Source organism: Ursus maritimus, unplaced genomic scaffold, assembly GCF_017311325.1.
Source record: "Ursus maritimus isolate PB19 unplaced genomic scaffold, ASM1731132v1 scaffold_21, whole genome shotgun sequence".
NCBI classification, from domain to species: Eukaryota; Metazoa; Chordata; class Mammalia; order Carnivora; family Ursidae; genus Ursus; species Ursus maritimus.
The window spans coordinates 27,598,906-27,617,052 of NW_024424564.1; the positions used below are offsets into that span (position 1 = coordinate 27,598,906).

General features: G+C 37.9%; 1 protein-coding gene across 6 annotated transcripts in view; it reads right to left on the reverse strand.

Moving 5' to 3' along the window:
* The window catches only part of ATP2B1 (ATPase plasma membrane Ca2+ transporting 1), a 125,409-nt gene that overhangs the window by 8,587 nt on the left and 98,675 nt on the right, over positions 1 to 18,147 (reverse strand). For 5 of the 6 annotated variants that reach the window (XM_040637306.1, XM_040637310.1, XM_040637309.1 and 2 more), the window contains 8 exons: positions 15,268 to 15,447; positions 14,529 to 14,616; positions 14,003 to 14,109; positions 7,100 to 7,291; positions 6,632 to 6,845; positions 5,977 to 6,188; positions 2,169 to 2,276; positions 57 to 239 (listed from right to left, as the gene is read on the reverse strand). In XM_040637306.1, the coding sequence (XP_040493240.1) occupies positions 57 to 239; positions 2,169 to 2,276; positions 5,977 to 6,188; positions 6,632 to 6,845; positions 7,100 to 7,291; positions 14,003 to 14,109; positions 14,529 to 14,616; positions 15,268 to 15,447 (1,284 nt within the window). The remainder of the gene's footprint in view (positions 1 to 56; positions 240 to 2,168; positions 2,277 to 5,976; positions 6,189 to 6,631; positions 6,846 to 7,099; positions 7,292 to 14,002; positions 14,110 to 14,528; positions 14,617 to 15,267; positions 15,448 to 18,147) is intronic. The other variant, XM_040637311.1, reaches the window with a different exon arrangement.

Below are 18,147 nucleotides of genomic sequence, written 5' to 3' on the forward strand. Positions count from 1 at the left end.
CCCCCCCCCCCCCCCCCCCCCCCATCACGGCTCCTACCTCTCTAGCAGGTGCATACCTGCGTTTGGATTCTGTTCAGACCTCTAAACCACAAGATCTGGCCGCGGCGCAGCTCCCTCTCCGCGTGGTCAATCTCCTCCACGTCCTCCGCGAGCTCCTCCTCCGGGATCTCCTCCTTTTGTGTGCCATGACCAGCTTCTTTTAGGAATTTTAAACGGCTAGTTGGAATTGTTGAAATAAGCTACAACACAGGGGAAAGAGCTTAGAAATAAATCAAAACCGAGTAAAATTAAACCAATCAACTGTCATACAAAAGGTAAGGAGTCACGAGTGTGCCCAACTATCGTCACCAACGAAGCAATGAGATCCTGTCCGTCAGGCTTCCTTTCTCAGAACAACAACAACAACAACAACAACAACAAAAATATGCTCTTTCCTTAGCTACAGAAAATATTTTAAGTTTGAATGGTAAAAAAGTTCTCCTGAGGGGAAATAACCTGATTACGGCTTTCATATTTTAAGTAAGACATTCAAGACCGTAAAGTACACGAACGTGCTCTGATAAGACATATTAACTTAAACTCACACTAATTACATTTATTTAAAATAAAACAAAAATGGCAGGTGGTCTTATTGGATGCAAAACAAGTTCAAGTTTCATTAGTGCTGGAAGAGTTCAATGAGAAAAAACATACCAAAATCCAAAAAATCGTCAAGGTTAAACTGAAAATAGTTTTTCGTTTATTAAATGTATTTATTTTTACAAAATGAAACTCTTTAAAACTGGATTAATACTGCCTGATTATGACACCAAACAGGAACAGATGCCCCAGGAAACACAAAGAGGACAAAAAAATAGGAATAAATATGTATTAAACTACAAGTGTTAACAGCCGTTCCTTCTGGAAGTCAGGCTTATAAAGGAGGAAACAAGCATGCGGTCAGTCAGAACTGCTTAAGGACCTTCTAGTCCAACCACCTCATTTCACAGAGGTGGGACAGGTCTGACAACCGAAATCAGTGCTCCTTCTACCAGGGCACACGTAAAATCAATAGAGAATGTCAACCAAAGCCAGGAGCTGGTCCTCGTTGGGTATGTTGGCTGTACTGAATTTCCTCTTCCTGAAATTAGCCAGATGGTCTGGGAGGTTGTGGGGTTCTGTTTTGCCTATGAGGGAACATCAGGAAATAACTAGAATGGTAATCAATAAAGAAACGTGGCCCGAGTATGGATCCTAATACTTAAAAGAAGATCTGTATTAATGAGTCATGCAACAGGAGTAAGAGAAACCTCAGAACCTAGAAACACAATTAAGAAAAAGGTAAGATAAAGACTGAGTTAAGTTTCAGTAAAACCTGGACTTTTGCTTAGACTAACTTGTAGAACGACAGTACATTAGCTCGCACTGGTTACACATCATAACATATGTTAACTTTCATTCATGAAAATGTTAGTACAGACTATTAGTTACTTTTACAGTAATGGTAACGGACTTAAAATGAACAGTGCACACACCATCACCACTTATCTTTTTAAATTAATGACACGCCTTTGTTAAGTCAGCTGCCTATACCAAACATGAAATCTATCTCATTCTTCAGGCATTGTATTTTATACATACATTGTTAAAGCCAATCATAGAACTGAAAATGTCATTTTGTGGCCCATTTATCCTGGTACCATGATTTTTTATGGAAACATTCTCAAAGTGAACTGAAACTTGAGCTTTTTTTCTTAGCTATACTTTCAATTAAAGTACATAATAAAATGATGAAATGTCTAAAGTACATAATTCTGTAATATTTTTGTAAAAACATTTAATCTGAAAATGCAAAAACAGGTCATAGAGCAAAAGATACAGATACCAGCGTCTCAACCAGTTAAAAATGTATCCTCTTAATAACTGCTGTAAAACTTGTTTTAAAAAAAAAATTAGAAAACTATGTAAGAAATTTAAAGTGTTTTATCACATAGGCATAACCATAACAAACAATAACATGAGAATACTACATTTTAAAAAACCCCCATATCCCTGAACGCCCTTTCTTGACCCAGAATGGCAACGACTTAGAATTGAGTAAGAGAACTGATGTAGGAAAATAAACACTGGAAATTAAACAAAAAAAAAAAATCACTTTAGGTTTGAACAAAAAATGATGAGCTTTTTACCTGGCCCCAGAGTAACGTTCCCATTCCTAGGAATATTGACCATAGCCACTGTTCTATTGAAAGTTCTGAACAACTGAAAGGTTTTCCACCAAACTGCACAATTATTATCTGGAGGAATAATCAAGAGTAAATTTATTTAAATCTTTTAAACTTTACATTTCATACAATTCAAAAATTACCCAAATCTGTATCCTTTAAAACTCAAGCTGAATAACGATTATCCTGGTGTGATGTGTATTATCATATTCACAGCTGAAAATGAGACAAGTGAACACAAACTGACATCTCTGCTCAAAATGTAAAATGCATGTCTATTTCAAGTTTAAATTATCTTCAGTTAAACCAAAAAAAAAAAAAAAATTTCTCCTGATCAGGAATATAACTTTACACTGTTTCCAATATGATCCAAGTAACTATATTCCCTTGTATTTAGTATCACTCTTTGAGTAATTTATGCCTTTCCAGAAGAGATAGCGTACTTTTGTGGAAAAGACCATATATTATGAAAAGTGAACATAATATTCAATCCTTCTTGTTTTCCTCCTACACAGGTGTTCGTTCTTAGTTCACATTTACATGTCAGGACGAGTATGAACAGTAACAGAAGACAAGGAATTTGCCAAGTTTTATGAGATACGGTGCTGACTTAGGCGGTACACCCTCACGAATTCGCTCTCCTGTATAAATAGAGAAAAGTCCAATGACCGGCATAAATAAAATCCAGTGCTCATGCTTCTCTCCTGTCTTTCAAGGACCTAAAACCGTACATAGGAATATTAGGAATTAAATATCAATATTCACCTTCTTGTGAGTCTGAAAGGTTTCTCTTTGATATGGCAGTCAGTAGCTGCCCAATACTGAAGTTAAAGAGAATCAATGTGTATTAACATTTTAAAACTTTTTAAGGTATGAACTCTGTTCTTTGTAGCTGTACTAGGTTCAAATTCAAGTGAAATGTATTTGTCAATTCCACTGTTCTTCAAAGTCGAGATTACTTGTACACTTGTACAGATGGAATCCCAACTGTGTTTTCAGTAACCTAACCAGTCAATTGTAACTAATTTGGCAGTCTTGCTTAGATTTTAATAGAGATATTGAACTAAAATAATTTTCTTTGGTAAACCAAGAAAACAAACATGAAAACTCAACATTTATTTCTGTGAACGTTTTCCTTTTTTTTTTTTTAATTTAAATTTAAACTTTATATTTTGGTATAATAAGAATGTGAAAGGCATATTAAGATGCTGGGCGAACAATCAATGATTAACATGATTGGACTGATTCAGTTTTGTAAGAAATAATCATCTTTCACTTTACAGTTGGGAGGAATAAAACTGTCTAATGACTTGCGGCATTTACTTCTAAGAACAAGAGACCAAGTTTCCACATACCCTTTAATAGATACCTTAGAGCAACATGCTACTACGGAACCGTGTACCTGCACACATGCATTTCCAAAACGTGTGCTGAGGGAACCCTGAATTAGGTGCTATCTTCTAAAATTTAGAAGTAGCTGCATTAAACAGGGTTCAGCAAATTTCTTAATTCTAGGATTTCCCAAAGCCTTTGAGTTGTTAATTAAAAAAAAAAAGAAAAAAGAAAGAGAAAACAGAAAAAGAAAAAGAGAGAGAGAGGAAAAAAAAAGAAAAGCAGCATTTGAGTACTTCCCTTCCAGGGAGTGAGCTCGGAGCTTCAGATGCATGGTCCCTCTTAATGCTTCAGTAATTCTGTGATGTGACCTCGTATTATAATGTCACAGATGAAGAAACTGCAGCTTGTCAGAGTCACACAACTACTAGAGGCAATGGTTTGACCCCATGATGACTGAGTCCTAAGTTTATACTTGTAACTATGATGTTATGTTGCTTTAAGAATCTCCCAGAGGTAGTAAAAGAGGCAGTACTTCCTATACTTATCTGAGGGTGTAAGAGCAAGTGAGGGGACCGATGTTTCATGAAACATTATTTTGAAAACACTGATGCTGTGTTAATTGCTACAAAGTAGAAGAGAGGTAAAATATTTACAAAGAATTAAGGATTATTATGTACTTCATGATCTGTCCAAAAAAAAAAAAAAAAAAGGTAAGAAGAAAAAACAGCTAATAAGTGAAAGAGACAGAAATTAAATTTAACACAATTTATACCCTTCAGGTACTCCTGCTCTACAATCAAGACTTCAGCTAGACTGCTTTAGAAACAAACAAAATGCGATACGTGTAAATCAAGGGCCATGGTTTCCTACCCAGCTGAAACGGTCTATAGAAGTGCTATTCCAAGCGCTGCTCCGTGATGAGAAGGTACGGAGCAGGTACCAGGGTACAAATCAATGCACGTGTGCACAGCAGAATCACCACTGCTACGACTACACACACACACGCCTCCAGCAACAACACAAAAACCCTCCCCGGAAACAGTGTGACTAATGACGCTGTTGATTTATATCCTGACACGTGCTCCTTATCTCACCGTGGACTCGCAATAAATGGACCAGAAGCTGGTCCACAGACCACACTTGGAGCAGTACTGGCTTATTTATTAGGCACTGAAGAACGATACCTGACATTAAACTGTTTCGGGTGTATCAATCTCTGCTGGGAACCAAGTTACCAGATTTGCTTGATAGAGAGCAGTTAAGTTTTCTGCAGTCTTCGTATATTAAAAAGATAAAATAAATCCAATTTTATAGCAAGTAAAAGCTAAAATTTTAACATGTCATGAACGATGCTTTTTTATAAACCTGAATAAAATATTTCTAGAAATACTTGTTGCAAGTAAGCAACCTTTCTCCTAAAGTTTATGGAAACTGAGAGCTAAAACAGAAACAATGATTACAGAAACAATTAGGTCTAGGGTTTTGGTACCTAGAGTACACTAGCTATGGCTGAATAAGCTGTTTAAAATTCTTCAGTCTTCACTTCGAAACAAGCTCCATCACTGTCTGATTCCTTTGTTGAAAAAGCTCACTGTTTAATTTTACATCTTGTTTTGATGGTACAGGTGACTCCTGAACAACATGACTTGAATTGGGTCCACCTATACATGAATTTTTTTCAGTAAACACCGTACAGTACTGTAAATGTATTTTCTCCTTATGATTTCTTAGTAACATTTTTTTCTCTAGCTTACATTATTGTCAGAATATATATAACATGCAAAATACGTGTGACTATGTCACTGGTAAGGCTTCTGGTCTAGAGTAGGCTATTAGAGTATTGGGGGGAGTTCAAAAGTTATACTCAGATCTTCGGCTGTGCAGGGGTGGGCTGGGGCGGGGAGAGGGTGAAGTTGGTGCCCCTATCTTCTGTGTTGTTCAAGAGTCAACTGTATTACAAAATCAAAAACTGGCATGTACCAACTCAGGAAGCAGCATTCAGAATCACGTGAATTTTAGAATATTCACGTCACGGACTATTATTTTTAATAACATTAACCACAGACATACAATTACTATCAACTGCTTGAAGCCATTAAAGTGATCACTCTAGCTAGACTAGAAACTGGTCAACAGGAAGATTTACCTTAAATAACATTAAAATTATAATAGTTTTGGTAATGATATAGAATGAACAATCAGTAGTGCAATTAAAATAGTACTAGCTGAATGTACTCTGCTCATATGTGGACCTTCAGAATAGAGCGTATTTTCACTTGAGGTATGGTATTTAAAACTCTTTTTTTAGGTGTCATTGAGGCAGCACACAGAAGACCCACACACGTAGCAGTCGAACAATTTCTGGAACAAGCTAACTGTTTATCTAATATCTCCTACATGAGCGTCAAATTTGAAACTATCTTTTCCAATTACCCACCTGTACCACAAAAGTGCCTAAAACAATTGTGCAGAAGATGGCATTATTAAAGATTCCTTCGAACACATTTCTTTCACCGTGAATTTTCCGGGCATTTATTTCGTTGAAAAGTTGCATCAGCACAAAGGTATTAAAAACAATAGTATAATGTTCCGAAGGAGGAGCGTGCAAAGGAGCATTTCTTCCACTATCAATATCAAAAAACTTTTCTCCTGAAAGAATGAAAAAGTATTACTTTGTACTTATCATACAAAATAATTGAACATTTCTAAAAAAAAAAGTATGCAATAGTACAACCTAGCCAGACCTTTATTTGATCTCGAATGACAGCATAGGAAAAGTTGGAAGAAACCTGGGGTTATCAAGTACGACTTTCTTCTTTTATAGACATAGACACTGAAACCCCAAAATTACGATATCTAAGTCAGTGGCCGAGCCAGGACAAAAAAATCAGGACTCTTTTGACTTCCTCCCACTATCTATCACAGTGCTTCCCTAAGCCACATCCACTGACAAACAGGAGAAAGTAAAGATAAATGGGCAGTCAGAAACAGAACAACTTATGTTCTTGGAGAATTTGCAACATTACAACATCTGGGATGATACTAGCTTGGAACAAAAACAACCGAAGCTTTATCAGGCATTGAATTCTTACCAGCAAATAAGAGTGTAAAGACTACTACAAGTTGATAGAATGCATGACCCAAAATATTCTTCATCATCGTGCGTGAGATGAGAGGCTTATTTCTACCATAAGGCTTCCGAAGCAAGAGAGATTCAGTGGGGGGTTCGGTTGCCAGAGCCAGGGAAGCGAGCGTATCCATTATGAGGTTTACCCACAGCATCTGCACAGCCTTAAGCGGTGAATCCTAGAAAAGATAGGTTTCCTAATAGACATTCACAACTATTCAGGGACTCAGCAATTCTCAGGAAGCCCTTTGTATTTAAAAACTCAAAAAGCAGAACAGGATTACATTTTCATATTAATTAACCTACAATTTTAAGCTTCAGGTTAAATATCTAAGTACTTTAAAACAGATTATACACACATTTTTGCTTTAAAACAAAACATTATTAAAACAAACATGTTTTAATACAAAAAAAAACAAAACTGTGAACCTACTTGAGTAATACAGGCGCCCGTGAAAGCAACTATCACTGCTACCACATTAACAGTGAGCTGGAACTGAAGAAATTTTGAGATGCTGTCGTAGACATTTCGTCCCCACATAACTGCTTTAACAATGCTTGTAAAGTTGTCGTCTGTGAGAATGATATCAGATGCCTCTTTAGCTACGTCAGTTCCAGCGATACCCTAATAAAAGAAAGTCTGTGAGTTAGACTAAATGTTTAAAATAATTTTTTTTGAAAGATTTTATTTATTTATTTGACAGAGAGAGACAGCCAGCGAGAGAGGGAACACAAGCAGGGGGAGTGGGAGAGGAAGAAGCAGGCTCCCAGTGGAGGAGCCCGATGTGGGACTCGATCCCCGAACGCCGGGATCACGCCCTGAGCTGAAGGCAGACGCTTAACGACTGAGCCACCCAGGCGCCCCTAAAATACAACTTTTAAGTATCCAAAAGGGTAGTATACGATCAACCAAAATTTACCATTATACTTAATGACTAATGACGTAAATCTACTGTAAAAGAAGGAAATAGCTATCCTACAATATTTCTCAGAGAGATACTCCATCAAAGCAAAAATCAAAGAATAAGGGACTGAAAATAAAGTTCAAATCGGGTTTAACAAAAGGAAGAATGCACACAGGCATAACCCAACTTCTTCCCCAAAAGTCACACACAAAGATATATTAAAATAAAAACTCACAAAATCAAAGTTAGTGGCAAAGGAGATACTGCAAGGAAATCTTAAGAGGCTGGAAAGGAGACAACCAAATAGTAAGTAGGCTGGCAGATCCCAGAGTGCTGAATCCTAAGCTAACAGTAGGGAAAGCAGAGAATTAGCTTCTTTTGCACAACAGACTCTCCTACATAAGGCTCAGGACTTGGCAGCACCAGGTAGCACTGGAAGGAGGGGTAAAGGTGTAAACGAAAATAGAAGGATTTCTTGGAAGTCTACCAAAGACACTTAAAGAAGTACCTAGAAGGTCCAAACCAAAACCAACTATGTCCATGAAGAGTAGAATGGGATGGATTAACAAGTTGTGGATTAGCAAACATGAGTGAACTAGATACACAACAACACAGATGAATCTCATAAGCATAATGATGAGTAAAGGATGCTGCACTCAAAATACATATGTAAGATTCGTATGTTCACAGTTTGGAAACAGACAAAAGTAATCTTCAAAATACTAGTTATCTTTGCAGAGAGACAGGGCAATGATTAGAAGACAGTGTGACTGAAGCATCTGGGGGTACAGGTAAATATCTATTTCTCGCCTTGCATAGAACAGGTCTGCTAACTTGTGATAATCCATTCAGTTGTGCATTTATGGCTTAGGCGCTTTTCTGTTTGTGTGTTATATGTTAATAACAAAATTAAAAGAAAAGGCAACTAGGGGCGCCTGGGTGGCGCAGTCGTTAAGCGTCTGCCTTCGGCTCAGGGCGTCATCCCGGCGTTGTGGGATCGAGCCCCGCATCAGGCTCCTCCGCTGGGAGTCTGCTTCTTCCTCTCCCACTCCCCCTGCTTGTGTTCCCTCTCTCGCTGGCTGTCTCTCTCTCTGTCAAATAAATCAACAAAATCTTAAAAAAAAAAAAAAAGGCAGCTAGATCCTGAAGGCCTCTTCCCAAGTCCATGCAACCAAGTGGCAATTTGCCATGCTCTCTGACCTGGCAGAAGACTGCCTGCTAATTTATCAAAGACGATATGACAAAGACAGTCCAGACTGGGGGGGTACCAAGCACTGCTGAGTATAGGGGTGCTATACTGAAAAAAAGGGATTAAGAGTAACTCTGTTTAATGAGTGTTGAGACCACCACCCTCTTTTCTCTACTTGTTTCTCAGAACACCAGTATTCAGGAGTGCCCTCTAGGTAGCAGATATGAAGGTTCTTTTCTGGGAAATCTGATCATCTGAAAAGACCTAAAAATCCTTCAATTCAAGGTACACTAAGGAAGTAAAATAGCCAAGCCAGGTCACTTTACTGAGAAGCTTCTGATTGACAAAATCCCACCCAAAGGCCCAAGGCTTTCCAGCTTTCCACCGGTAGATACGCAGAGGCAACCAAGAATCAATCCCCTGACATCTGAGGAAAGACTAAACCAAAAGGCAGATGGAGACACAGACTCTGCAGAGACGAAAGCTTATTTTAAAAAGTCAAATCCTTAGAGAGGTAAAAAAGGTGCATCAATGAAACATGAATAGAATGTTAAAACAAGACAAAGAAGTTAGAGATCTTAGAAAAAACAAAACAAAACACCCAAACCCCAGAAACTGAGGGAACATCCCTGAAAATAAAGCAAGATGACAAAGATATGGTAAATTGGAAAAAAAGAGACAAGATAATAAGTCCAAGCAGTTCAAGAACTGGGATGGGGGGTGGATGTTCCAAAAGAAACGGAGGAGATGAAATAAGACTAGTATAAAAAAATAAGAGTATGAGTTTATTTCATAGTACAGAGTTGTTCGACGACAAAACATCATTACACTTCAGAAGACTGGAAACTAAGGAAAGACGTTATTTATCTCCAGAAAGGGAAAAAACAGACACACACACACTACAAGAGGTTCACAATCCAAAATGGTATGGAGGAATAAGGAGGAATGAATTGAAAATTCTCAGTGAAAAACTGATTTTCAAATGAGACTTTTGTACCAAGTCAGATTAAGACTCAAGAGTGAGAAGAGGGTGGAGATTTCAGTCATAAAAGTCATGAAACAGCTTAACTCTCATAAACTTTTTTTCTCAGAAAGCTGCTGGAGAAGACAGTGTTACTCCACGAGGGAGTAAACCAAACAGACGATGACATCGAGTCCAGGAAATACCAGGTCCAACATGAGAGAGGAAAAGGAACTCCTTAGGTATGGAGAACAAGACAGCTGGGTAGCAGGCCTGGCAGAGTCCACACTCAGGCACGTCGGAAGGTCTGGGAAAAGGTATCTCTAAGAAGGTGAAAATGTCAAAGTGCCAGGGGATTCTGATGTAAAGGACAGAGAATCTGGTGATGAATTTGTTATTAAGTACCTAGAAAAACTAAGCACAAACGTGAACGCATTTTAAAAAAATAGATTTAAAATTAAAAAAAAGACTTAAAAAGTGAATGAAAAAGACAATTTATAAGGAATACAAAAAGTTGTTCAAGGAAGTAAGAGTCATGATGGCAGACTACACAGCTCAGCTGAGAACAAAAGTCACAATAAGGACTGTATACTGGTCTACCCGAAATTATGACCTAATTCTGGGGGGAAGAATGACAGGACAGGTAGCGTGCAGTATGCATTATGGAGGTGACAGTGGTGTGCGTCGGGTGTGCCTGTAAAAGTGTGAAATCCTTATCTTTCTCAGCGAGAAGTCAGTAGCAAGTGCTTTACATCAAACAAATAAAAAAGCACCATATCATTTAGATATATAGAGGCAAACAAGTAAGGGAAACAAACAGCTAAAACAGCTGGTTTCCTTTTGTCAAAAAAAAAAAAAAGAGCTGGAAGATGTAATTTGTGGTAGGGGACTTTAGTAAGTCATGTAAAATGACATGACTTTTTAAATGCATTTACTGTGTTGATAAACACAAAAACAAAATTCCAATCAAGTTTTTCTCAAAAATATTCAACAAGAGAACAATCTTAATTTAAAATTTTAGCCTCTAGCTTCTAATCGGAATATTTTACTTTTAATGTGCACCACATTTAACACATCTAAGCCTCACAGGTTTTCCTGCCTCTAATCATTCCCCGTCTTTTTCAAATGCAAATCTCATTGCTCCCTTGTTCAAAATCCTTCAAAATTTAAAAAGTAATTTTGAGACGTTAATTGGTGTCCAAATAAAAATGAGTTCCACTGTCAAGTAAGTTTGGGGAACTTCCAACAGAAAAAGTTAAACAGCTTTTTTATGAGCTGCTCTGAGTTGGATGCTGCCATGCGTGTGAGTCTCCAAACTTCTTTTCACGCCCTCGGAAGTCAGCTTGGGAAGGGCTGATCTACTGGATGGAGGAAGAAGGCCTCGGTATTCAAGGCCCTTTGCAGGTGCCGCCTACCAATACTCCCTGCTCCATAGCCCATTCTCCTCCAACAGCACACCCTCTTCCAGACAAGTTCAACTTCTTGTCGCTCATGAGGGTCCCTGCACTGTCCTTCCCCACCTCCTCTTCTCCGTCCCGCAACTCAAATGGCCATTTCTTTCAGAAAACCTTTCCTAGTCTCTCCAGGCAGTCTTCCTCCTTGATACACACCTTGTGTAGTGTTTGGTCCTTCACTGGTGGCCACTACGCTCTGATTATTTACTTCCCTGTGTGCCGAACCTTTAGGAGACAACTACTCACTTCTAATGTTTCTGGACCAGAATACTGAAAACAGCCTCTTAATATTTGGAGAATAAACAAACAAATCCTTTATTAACCTAAAGTTTTTTTTTTTTTTTTTTTAAAGGCAGTATCTTAATTATCTTAGGGAAGATTTGACTACCAAAGATGTATTTGGTTATAGAAATCCATCATGGCATTCAGGCTTTGAAGACAGAGATATCTGTATGTTATGATTTGCTGAATTTTGGTACGAATAATGTAATATCATAAGATAATATTATATTCTAAATGTACCATGGAGGCTTGCAATCGAAAGGACTCTATGGACAGTGGCTATATAGAGAGAAAGCCAGACCTCTTCGCAAGCTAATAATGTACTTAGAGTCCTTTTGTAAATCTTATTTTATTGTTGTAAATTTTATTTTAATGTTGACTTTTCTAAATAGAGTGTGTGTAAACACACACACACACACACACACATATATATAGAGAGAGAGAGAGAATAGAGAATATATAGATAGTATTCTAAAATGCTATTTCTGCCTGCAAAGTAAGAGACAAATTTAACAAGGACTAATCAATAGCAATTTCTTGCAGGTATCTATTAAAAACTCAAGCCAAATAATTTTTTCAGTTTTAAAATACGAAATTGGAAAACTGAATACATAAACAAAGCAAACTCAAGCCTGACTGAACAAAAGTGCTTTGAAATTCAAATCATTCTTTGGTCTTTTAAAACAGATTTAGATTTTTGATGTGTACCTTAAAAAAAAGGTGGTACAATGGGCCTAAAACCTTCAGGGCTTAAAAATGAAACAAAGCAGCCACTGTACTGTGCTTCTATCTGTGATACTATGTTTACCTGTGTGTACTGAGAGCCCTTGGCATCTGCCTTAAACACTGAAGTCTTGGGAAGCAAGCTTTTTATTTTTTAAAATGCACTGTAAGTAAACGCCTTCCTGGTCTGCTGTCTGATGAAAGTCACAGTCAGAGTCCTGCTAATGCTCAGAGCAGCAGAGAGTGATCTTGTGTTCCTCCAGGAACAACCATCCTATTTGCCCACAGCCAAAGGAACAGGACTTAAATATTCCTTCTCCCTTCAGCTACTTTTCACAAGTCTTCAGAAGTTCAGACAAGTGTGCTGCCAACCATAATGAGTCTGGAATAGGGTAGGGCGGGGATCTCTGGGTTCACAGCTATTGGCTGGGAGCACTTCACCGACCTAATTTCCTCTTTCCATCCCTCTCATGCCTGCTGAAAGGCTGCCACCATGGCGGTTCTGCTAAACCCCTAGTTTAGCAGCACAATATCAAGGGGACAAATTATACGAACAAACATTGGTATACATAAGTATTCTTGTATCTGAAACCTGTGGGGCCAGACTATGTTTCAGAATTCAAGTCTCCCACATTTTAGAAAGATAATGAGGCACTTATCTTCCATCACAGATTTTCCCAGAGGGGTTAGCACCATAAAAACATATTAATATCTATGCAATGTCTATGATTGTTCATGTTGAGTGGGACAAATAACTTCCTCACATCCGTTCGGAATAAGTTTTGGAGTCAAATGAGTCTGTTGCAAATTTAGGAAAGAAATTTCAGTTTTCAGATTTTTAGATTTCAAATTGTGATTATGGACCTGTGTTTTCAAAAAATTAAAGTAAGTGAAAATTAAATAGAAGACTTAAGTTTTCTATGGCACTGAAGGTACAAAGATTCATTCCAACACTGAAAAGCTGTAAGGAATCGATTCAGAGATATAAAACAATCTAATTTCAATCATTAAACATTTATGTAGCATCTGTATTTCATGGTATCAATTTTATAGTAAATACTTCATTAGTACTATGGCTAGAGTTTAAGAATATAATAATGAAATGCTGACATTTTCTAGCACTTTAAGTAATCAAATCTAAACTGAAGAATTGTGGGGGAGGGAGATTTTTTTTCCAATCAGAAAAGGATTACAGCTATTATATACGAAATGATGACTTTCAGTTCACTCTTAACAGACACCTTCAGTTGAAAGAAGATTCTCAATTATATTTTTAACTAAACACACACACACACACACACACACACACACACACACACACACACACACACGTACATTTTCTCTCCCATTCAAAAGACTCTCCTGCTTAAGAGGACTGTTGTAAGGTTCAGATCAGATGACAGATATTTATATATTCTGTGGCGTACAAAGTAAATGTATGATGTTCTAGTTCTTCAGGAGTCATCTTCTAGCCAGATTTCACTGCATCAAACGAACATGGTTACAAACTACTCAGACTTACAAACCGATTTAGCACATATATTTTCACTCAAATCTTGAAGGACAGTGTTTAAAATCAATAGTGGGGCGCCTGGGTGGTTCAGTTGGTTAAGTGCCTGACTTCGGCTCAGGTCATCATCTCAGGGTCCTGGGATCCAGCCTAGTGTCAGGCTCCTTGCTCAGCAGGGAGTCTGCCTCTCCCTCTCCCTCTGCTCCTCCCCCCCCACGCTGGCTCTCAAATAAAAAAAAGCCAATAGCAATCTAGTAACAAACAATTCAGCCAGTAAATGACATCTGAATGCTTAACAGGTTAAGTTCCTACCATCGCAAATCCAACATCAGCTTTCTTTAGTGCTGGGCCATCATTTGTACCATCACCAGTTACAGCTACAACCTGGCGTTGTTCTGACACAGTGCTATCAATTATACCTGAAACAAAAGTAAATATTTGTGCTGTAAAAATATCCCCTTTAATTAATAAGGTGATTCTGCAGAGTATCCTGACCAGCCAGTTTTACAGACTTGAGGTTAAAAATAAACAAACCAATATAGAGAAATGGAAACTGCTGAGATGTTGGATAAGGACCAAGTCCAGAAACTAAGGCTACCCTAGGAACAATATCCTGTTTTAATGAAGATAAACACAGTTCACGGAAGGTGTCAAAAGGAAATGTATTTAGATTTTATAGGAAAAGATAATATCCAAGATCAAAAGGAAATGTATTTAGATTTTATTGGAAAAGATAATATCCAAGATCCAATCTATTATTTAATATCTATTACTACTTCAGATAACAGAACACATTTCTGTATCAACAAATTGTGAAGTAACTGTAAAATCGACTCACCTTTAACCAGTGTATGTTTGTCAGTAGGAGATGATCTTGCAAGTACTCGAAGCTTTGGCCAAATCTTGTCTATCCGCTCTTGCTCAATCTATAAATGTTTGTGAAAGTTAAAATATATCCAAACCTAGTTTTATAATTCCCAAAGTAGCTATCTGGCATATGTATCAGCAGTTCTCAAGAGCGTGGTGAACAGACCAGCACCATCAGCAATTCGAGGGAACTTGTCAGAAATGCAAATTTTTTTTAGCAAGGCCCCAAGCCTATCATCTTATCAAGTCCTCTGGGTTGGGGGCCTAGCAATCAACGGTTTTAAAAGGCTCTTTAGGTTACTCTAATGCATACTCAAGGTTGAGAACCACTATTATATACACATATCATTATAAGATCAAATTTTAAAAATCTTCCCACTGCCTATGAAAATAAAAACTCCTTAACGTAGTATAAAAAGCGCAGTTTGAGTAGCCCTAAAATATGGTCTGTATCAGCCTTTTCAAACTTCCTCCCACACTCACTTGTACGTATTCTACTGCTGAAACCGGCCAAGACGAGGGGAAAAAAAAGAAGTGCTCACTCCCTATAGAACACATTTCTTGATCACTAGTCTCTTTCACTTCCATAACGTTAGTGCTTCTGCTTCTTAGCTGCAGGCGCATTTCTTCATGTGCGATGCCTAACGCACAGGGCATATTCTAAATGTTATACAAAAAATAGATCAACAAAAAACTAAAGAAACCCTTACCTCTCCTTTTTCATTTCGTATTCTTCTGTTGAAATCTTTACCTTCGAGGCACAGAAAATCTTCCCCGGGATGTAAAATACCACATTTGGTGGCAATCGCCCGAGCAGTATTAATATTATCACCAGTGACCATCCGCACAGTAATTCCAGCCCTCTGACATTTCTTTATGGCCTCTGGTACCTGGTTTACAAAGAAAAATTCATATTACGAAAGAAAGAAAGAATTTCCAAAGGGGGAAAAAACCTCCACTGAACAAATAACGCATTACTGCACAGTCCCACAAATAATGACAATTTTATTTCATCTAAAGATATTCAATATTTAATTACTCCCAATAATCTCTTCTTTCCTCTCCCACAGCCACAGTCCTAGTTCAGGCTTCATTTTCAGTTGTGATCCTACTTAATTTGTTTGCATTATTTATATACCAAAGGCTTCTTAAAATGCCCCCCTCCCCAACCATTATGCAATTCTTTTCTGGTTGGCTTTCTACCCTTCTGGGTTCACCGACCAGACAACACGGGAGTAAAATGTTGGTGTGTTCCTTAGGATTATAGGTGGCTCACTTTTTCTTTCCCCCGACTCCGTATCTTTTAAGGATTACTTCACTTATTCTTGTACTTTTAACTGTCATGTAAGTGCTAATAATTTTCAAACCTACATCTTTCTCCTACCTCATTGTGAGTGCTGGATTCATAATTCCATCAGAGAAGTGGACAGTGGAATCTGGGTGTCCAAAAGGGGGACTATGTTTTTTAAAACCTACCTAACAGAAACCTAGGGGTCATCTGTCCTCTTCCAATCTCTCTTACTCTATCCATCTTTAAAGGACAATGAGTCCTGTGCATCCTACCTCAAACCTTCCCTGCACCTTGTCTCCCCTGCTTGTTGCCTGACTACTGAAATAGCTTTGTAATTGGTATCCCTGTCTTTACGTTTGTTCCTCCTGTAAAACATCTGAAATACCTGATGGTAGAATTATTTTTCTAATAGATTTTCTTATGAATACATGACGATTCCTCTACTGTTACACTATAAGCCGCAACATTCTTAGTATAATAGAGTATCACACCTGAACTTCAAAATAGTTTTCTAGATTTATGAGAAATTTTTCTCTATGACACAACTTGATGGATGAATAATCTATATATTGTTTCTGTGTCTCTGCTTCTGGCAATTCCCTTTGCCTAGAAAATACTCCCTGCTCTTTTCTAACCAGGAAATCCTTACTGATTTTGCCGGAGCAGAGGTTGCAAACACAAATGCCTTTAGGGCCATGCAGGTAACATAAATGAGAAAAACACTGACAGTTACAAACCCAACACTAATGGAGAAAGCTATTTGGCTTCAGCCTATTTTTTTTTTACTATGGTGGAATAAATGCCCAATGTTGACAGAACCGACCACTTTAAGATTTAGAAAGCAGAAGTCTACATTTGTGTATGTGCTCTCAATACATAATGCTTTAAACACACACACACACCCCCACAGGGTCCAAGGAAAATTTGACTGAAGGCTAAATTTGGCCTTGCAGGCTGATGGTTTATAACTTCTACTGTAAATACAGTTTAAACGTAATGTCTCTGGAAGCAGCTTTCATGGTGTATCTAGACAAAACTGTGTCTTCATATAGCACATATGTCTATTATTAAAAAAATCAGTATTTGATTTTGAAAACATTGGTTTGCTGTATAAATGTAATATATATCCTGGTATCTCATTTGAGATTAAAAGTAACCCAAAATTGTCCACCCACGCATTGTCTGGGTGGTATCTGAGATCATTTGGTAGAGAGACGATGAGTAACAGGGGGAAACTGGTCTCAGGTTCAAACCATGTGGCAAATAATATTTAAGAAGGACAAACTAAAAGGATGTACTGTATGGTGACTAACATAACATACTAAAAAATTATTATTAAAAAAAGGGCAACTTAACATTTATTAATGGCCCACTAACCCCATCAAATACCTCCAGATAAAGCTCACAAACCGCCCCCCCTCTTACAGATGAGAAATTGAGGAGAACCCAATTACCTTGTTCAAGTACCTATGCAGATTCCATAAAGCTGGATTTGTTCTAGATATCTAATTAATCAAAATTCTCTATATCAGAAATGCACAGTCCAGAATACCGACTCAGAGAAAGCTGCTTTGTATTACATTATCTCACATTAGTCTCAAGGCATCCATCTCATTTTGTGATAGTAAAAAAATTAAGTGCCACTTTCATGTTTAAAAAAAGACAAAACTCTCCATCAATCTCAATGCCAAGAACATGGTAACAGCAATCTATTTTCCAAAGGACAAAGGTGTAGACACCCTGACCTAATGCTACATTTAGGTAAGAGTTAAGCCATAAATCAATGTATAAAACTTTGGCTTCCTTTTGACCAAAGGTTGGCAAACAGTACCCACCTGGCTATTTCATCATTTCTAAATAGGCTGCAGCTTCTGATTCTCTTATTCCATTGGTAGTATCCTCTACCACTCACCTAGTGATGCAAGGAGACTGACTGTCCCTCCTCTGTAAGACATCTAATTGTGGAGCTATTCTTTCCTCAAGAGCTCTCCTGGGGCCCCTTGGGTGAGTATGCCAGCCTAGGCCACTTTCAGGCTACTAAGTCCAAATGCCTACATGACACACATTTGGATGTTTCAGACACTTCAACAATGTCAAGAATAGTTATTTCCAAACCCAACAGATTCATTCCTATTGGTTCTGCCTCCATTTACTTTGAAATCATTCCCTCCTTTTCATCTTCCCTGCCACACTATATGTAGGGCTAAGACCTGGGATCACTGCAATCACCTCCTGGCTTCCCTGCTTTACTTCCTCTTTCTATTTCTTACACAGTACCCAAAACAGTAGTTTAACAACA